The sequence below is a fragment of the Peromyscus leucopus genome, chromosome 10, assembly GCF_004664715.2.
Source record: "Peromyscus leucopus breed LL Stock chromosome 10, UCI_PerLeu_2.1, whole genome shotgun sequence".
NCBI classification, from domain to species: domain Eukaryota; kingdom Metazoa; phylum Chordata; class Mammalia; order Rodentia; family Cricetidae; genus Peromyscus; species Peromyscus leucopus.
This window is the reverse complement of record NC_051071.1, coordinates 40,785,413-40,791,412: the sequence shown is the minus strand read 5'-3', so window position 1 is coordinate 40,791,412 and position 6,000 is coordinate 40,785,413. Positions and strand designations below refer to the sequence as shown.

Here is a 6,000-nt window from a genome sequence, read left to right as displayed (position 1 = left end):
TCCCCCCGCGTCTGAAACCTGCTAAACTTGCCAACTCCCTTAGGAAAGCTCAAGGCCTCTACCCTCTTCCCAGGCGATGGTGGTGGTGGTGTGTGTGTGATAAGTGTGAGGTGTGTGTGTGTGGGGGGGGGGCGGGGGGGCGTGTGTGGGAGAAGAGTACGGGCCGCCGGCTCTGCGCATGCGCGGAAGCGGAAGCCGGCGGCCTGGGGTGTTTTGGGTCCACGGCCGCCCCGTACCGTCCAGGCGGCGCGCTGCATCCTGGGTCCCGGCGTGTGTTTGGCTTGCGGGCGTCGTCATGAACCCCGAGAGCTTCGCGGCGGGCGAGCGGCGAGTTTCGGCGGCCTACGTGAGGCAGGGCTGCGAGGCTCGGCGTGCGCACGAGCACCTCATCCAGCTGCTTCTGGAGCAGGTACTCCCCGGCCTCGGTGCCCGGGTTCTGCGTCTTCGGGGAGGGGAGGGGCAGCGCGCTCCTCGGGGTGCGCGGAGCGGCCGAAGTCCAGGTCTTCGGCCAGCCTGGGCCACCCGGGGAACGCGTGTGGCGGGCACAGCAGCTCCCAAAGGCAGCTTCCCGCCCGAGCCCTCAGGCTGGCCTCGCTCCTGACAGCAGCCCTGAACTTGAGTGCCCCCCAAGTTTGACAACTCCGCCTCGAGGGCTTTGCTTTTTCCGGTCACCCTAACTTCACGGAGATTTAAGAATCCTAGCAGGCTTAAGTGTCTGTATTACATCTATTCGGAATCTCTACTTTGTAGTCAAGTAGCATACGAACGTACGAACATTGGGTCAGTGGGCAGTGTCTCCATAATTGCTGAGTTTATTTCTGATTTGAGGAACCAAGGGGCATAACACAAAACACATTTGAAAAATTCAAGCACGTTGGCGTGGGGGTTTTAGGGAACGATCATTTTTTTTTTCTGAATATCAAGTATCACTACTATTTTATTTTTAAGGGCAAGTGTCCAGAGGATGGCTGGGATGACAGCACGCTTGAACTCTTTCTGCACGAGCTTGCAATCATGGATAGCAACAATTTCTTGGGTAATTGTGGTGTGGGAGAAAGGGAAGGGAGAGTGGCCTCTGCTTTGGTTGCTCGTCGCCATTACAGGTATGTTCCTTAAATTAGTTCTGAAAACATTTGGGCTTCCCCCTCTCCCCCCTCAGGTGGAGTGGGAGGAGCTTAAGATAACGGTGATGGTATTCCTACTGAATTTTAAAGTTTCCACTCTCAAATAATTTCTTTCCTTTTCAAATGGGTTGGAAACCAAGTGGAGCTGGGAGATGGGAACACTCTGAGCAGGTGCTTTTCGTGACAGAGTTGAAGTTCTAATATGTGGTGGTTTCCCCTTTAGACACTTCATGATCAGCAGCTCTGTGTCTTGATAATGTTTAACCAAGTAAATCTATCTGGTTCTAAAAGCTTAATGTTGTCAATACAAAAAACACAGTTGACTTCAAAAGGAGTAAGAGTACCTCTAGTTATATGTATGTGACAAGTGACACCAAATGTCATGTTCTGATGTAACAGTTTCATAAAATGTTTATACTAAAATGGTCACAGAACAGAAAATCATAGACCCTTTTAAAATACACGAGTAGAAATATGGAGATAGGCCTGTTACAGCAAAGCAAGGAAATCCTGTCGTAAGCCTTGGTAGCCTTTGGGTAGGTGAAGTCCATTCCAGGGTCTCTGTCCTTTCCAGAAGGATTTACCTAGTAGTCATGGAGGTAAGTCACACACAGGAAAGATATTTTGGTTCTGGACCTGCAACTTGCCAACTTACCACAATGATAGAAGTTCAGACAGCCTTGTAGAATGTTTAATGTGGGTGTGGCTTTTTTTTTTTTTTTTTTAAATTTCAGTTGACATACATCATAGTTATCTTTCTTTCTTCTTTTTCTAGTTTTTAGGACAGAGTCTCACTGTGTAACTGTGCCATCCTGGAACTCACTATGTAGATCATGCTGGCCTGGGATTTATAGATATTCACCTGTCCCTTCCTCCTGAATGGCAGGATTAAAGACGTGTGCTACCACACCCAGCCATATTTCCTTTTGAAATTGCAGATTTTATTGGAGAAGAATGAACTTGAAAGCATGCTTTATCAGCATCTGAATCCCATTTTATTTTATTTTTTTTTTGGGGTTTTTCGAGACAGGGCTTCTCTGTGTAGTTTTGGTGCCTGTCCTCGATCTTGGTCTGTAGACCAGGCTGGCCTTGAACTCACAGAGATCTGCCTGGCTCTGCCTCCCAAGTGCTGGGATCAAAGGCGTGCGCCACTGCCGCTGGCTGAATCCCATTTTATAAGTGCTTCGTTTTGTTGCAATAGATGGAGGAACAGGGTTATTAGATGATTACATTATTTGCATTGGTTTTGAAAGCTTTTTTTAAAAATCCATTTTGAAAGTGGTTTATTTATTTATTTATTTATTTCTTCAAGACCTGCTTCTGTGTCCTAAGTGCTAGGATTAAAGGCATGAGCCACCACTGCCTGGCAAAAATGATTTAATTATTGATGTGCTTTTAGATATGAATGCTTATTTTCATCTTCTACCTTTCTGTGAGAAATGTGAACTCCTAAAAAACCTTCTTGATTTTTAAATCAAGGTGCAGTTTTTGAGGCGTACTAAAATTTTATTTTAATAAGAGCATTTGCAGAATGAACTGATGATAAAGAGTATGGATGTAGGTTTCCTGTCTAACAGTGCCCTGGTAACATGGTTCATATATAATACATGTAGAAGGCTTATACATACCGTGTGCTTGTGAGGAAGTCAGGACTAGTTCTCTGATACTCTCCTTATCCACAGTTTCTGGTCTAGGGGGAGGAAGAGATGGAGTTTACAGAAGGATCATTTTTATTAAGAGAGCATTCAGAGGCATCCGTAAGTGAATAGGGCCATCGGAGACAAGTGGATTTGTATACTCATTTTCAAGAAACATAATTTTTAAAAAAGTAGGGCAGTTTTTGCCAGGTGTGGTAGAACTGCCTGGAATCCCAGCACTTAGCAGAAATGGGGGAGGGAGCAGAAGTAGTGAGATCCCAGCTCAAAGACCACTGTTACCACCACCAGCAGCAGGTCAGGACATTCAGTTCCTTCAGGTTAGAATCTGTCCCACTGCTGTGGTTGTGGAAGGAAAGAGGGAATAGAATGTTCTCTGTACCATGGTTTTAAACAGAGCACTTCAAGGTTAATGGTCACTATTTCATTTCTCCAGTTCTGTGTTAACTGAGCTCAGCAGCTGAGTGTTTGGGTTTCTGGTGCAGTTGTCAAATGTCAGCTAAGAGTGTAGTTTGTTGAATGTTAGAGTCAGCAGTCTATAAAGATGACTTTGGTTACATGGCTGAGGGCTCAGCCTGCCTCTTCCTGTGATGTGAGCTCCTCCCAATATTGCAGCTGGATTTTGAGAGGCAATATATACTAGCAAACTCTCCAATGAAGACTTCAGTGCTTCTTATGACCTTCTAGAACTTAGAGGCTCCAGACAATTGCTTTTGATATTTTTCCCAGTCAAGCAAGTTAGGACACCCCCACATAGGGATTTAGATATGTGAGAGAATTAGACTATCTCTTGGTGTGGACCAACTGGAGAAGAGAAATTGATATGGTTGTCCTGGAGATTAGCTACTATAACACAGTGAAACTTTCACTTAAGGTATTTCCACATTAGTCATTTATGAAGTGCACGTAGAACAGTGGAAGTCTGCCTCTGCTAGTGTTTGTTTATTTATTTGTAAGCCTATGTATTGATTACTGAACACTGAATGTATTTGTACAGTTTTTGGTCCATTTTTTGCTTAGGTTCATCCACGGAATTGGACGATCCGGTGATATTTCTGCTGTGCAACCAAAAGCTGCAGGCTCTAGCCTCTTGAACAAAATTACCAATTCTTTGGTGCTTAATGTCATAAAGCTGGCCGGTATGTATCCTGTCAATCATAATGTGACTTATGAATAGACAGCATACTAGTTTTTTGCATTTATAGCTCTTCAAAAACAATATGAGTAGTTTTTAAAGGGCACACATGTAAACCTGTTTCAGAACAAGACACAAAATAACCCTAGAAATGGCTTTTAATAATGAGTTTCATGAGAGCAATTGGGAAAGAAAAACACTAGGGTTACAGTCCATGTTATTTTATAAAAGAAACTTTATTATTTCTTCCAGAAGGATGTTGGCTTTTAGTTTGTTTTTTTTTTTAAAATGGAATAATAAATTGTTTTATTTCTTATTTGTAGGTGTTCATTCAGTGGCCAATTGCTTTGTAGTTCCTATGGCAACCGGCATGAGTCTAACCTTGTGTTTCTTAACATTACGACACAAAAGACCAAAGGCCAAGTATATCATATGGCCACGGATAGATCAGAAGTCCTGCTTTAAGTCCATGGTCACTGCAGGTAAAAGACATGCAGCATATGTAATGTTTAAATATCCAATGGGAAAACTCAGATTTTTATATAGAGATAGGTAAATGAAAAATTAAATGTGCTTCATATTTATGCTTTAAAGAAGTTGTAGTTAAGTATTCATAAAATTTAGCATTTATTTTGTTTTAGCAACTTGTAAGCTTGTATATACTTACACTTACCATTAAAGTTTGCATAATTATTCATGGGGTGATCTTTAATTATGTGCTAGTTAAGTGCAATATTTCAATTAAAAATCTGAAGGACTCTTGGGCCATGAGATGGATCAGTGATCTCCAGGTGACTGAAATTAATAGTTTTCTTTAGTGGTAAAACATAAAGTTTATGGGTGTGATTTATTCCAGTACTTGAATTTTATTATTAGTTATAGCTATCTCTGAAATAAAGTAAACTCAACTGGAACTGATATGTTCCTAGAGAATTGAGTAGGCTTCATTTTATTTGACAGAACTTGAACTGGACTAGTAGTCTTTTTGGTTACCAACACCTGAGCAGTTAACCTCTGTAGACGTCTGGTTAACATGTGCTTTCCTTACTTTATAGAATCCCTTCCCTATCATTTTAAAGTGCTAAAGATCCAGGCTGGTTGTCTAGTTGTCCTTCACACCCTTTGACTTGTTTCTGATTAATGCCAGTTCTTGTTTTAGTCAGGGTTTCTATTGCTGTGAAGAGACACCATGACCACAGCAACTCTCGTAAAGGAAAGACATTTAATTGGGGGTGTGTTGTTGGAGGTTTTGCTCTTTTGGGGATGGGGGCTCTCAAGTAAATTACACATGGAGACTTATTCTTACTTATGAATGCCTGGCCGTAGCTTGGCTTGTTTCTTGCTGCTTTCCTTAACTTAAATTATCCCATCTACCTTTAGCCTCTGGGCTTTCCTGTTCTCTTTCTTCTGTAAATCTTACTCTTACTCCGTGGCTTGCTGGTTGTGTAGCTGGGTGGCTGGCCCCTGATGTCTTCTTCCTTCTTGGGCTGCTAGATCTCTCCTCCCAGATTTTTCCCTCTATGTATTCTCTCTACCTGTCAACCCCGCCTATCCTTTCTCATGCCTTACTATTGGCCAGTTCTTTATTAGACCATCATGTGTTTTACACAGGCAAAGTAACACAGCTTCACAGAATTAAGCAAATGCAACATGAACAAAAGTAACACACCTTAAAACATTCTACTACAGGGGTGCTTACATTTTCAGAGGTTTAGTCCATATCATCATGGTGCAACATGGTGGTGTGCAGGCAGACATGGTGCTGGAATGTAGCTGAGAGTACTATATCTTGATGCTCAAGCAACTGGAAGTGGTCTGAGACACTGGACAAGGCTTGAGTATAAATGAGACCTCAAAGTCCACCCCCACAGTGACACTTCCCTCAAGAAGGCCATACCTACTCCAATAAAGCCACACCTCCTAATAGTGCCACTACCTATGAATTTATGGGGGCCAGTTACATTCAAACTATGATATGAGCCACTGTTTATTACTAGAGGAAAAGCTTGCTAGTTGAATAAATATTTAGAGTTCTAGTGTGCAATTGCATTGTTTCTTAGAGTTCTAGATTCATCTTGCGTTTAAT

The 6,000-nt window shown here is 42.5% G+C and overlaps 1 protein-coding gene across 1 annotated transcript in view; it reads left to right on the top strand.

Moving 5' to 3' along the window:
• Positions 1 to 246: 246 nt before the first annotated feature.
• Sepsecs (Sep (O-phosphoserine) tRNA:Sec (selenocysteine) tRNA synthase) overlaps positions 247 to 6,000 on the top strand; it is a 28,673-nt gene continuing 22,919 nt past the window's right edge. The window contains exons 1-4 of the mRNA XM_028865906.2: positions 247 to 409; positions 949 to 1,103; positions 3,800 to 3,918; positions 4,238 to 4,396. Coding sequence (XP_028721739.1) covers positions 296 to 409; positions 949 to 1,103; positions 3,800 to 3,918; positions 4,238 to 4,396 — 547 coding nt within the window. The 5' untranslated portion in view covers positions 247 to 295. The remainder of the gene's footprint in view (positions 410 to 948; positions 1,104 to 3,799; positions 3,919 to 4,237; positions 4,397 to 6,000) is intronic.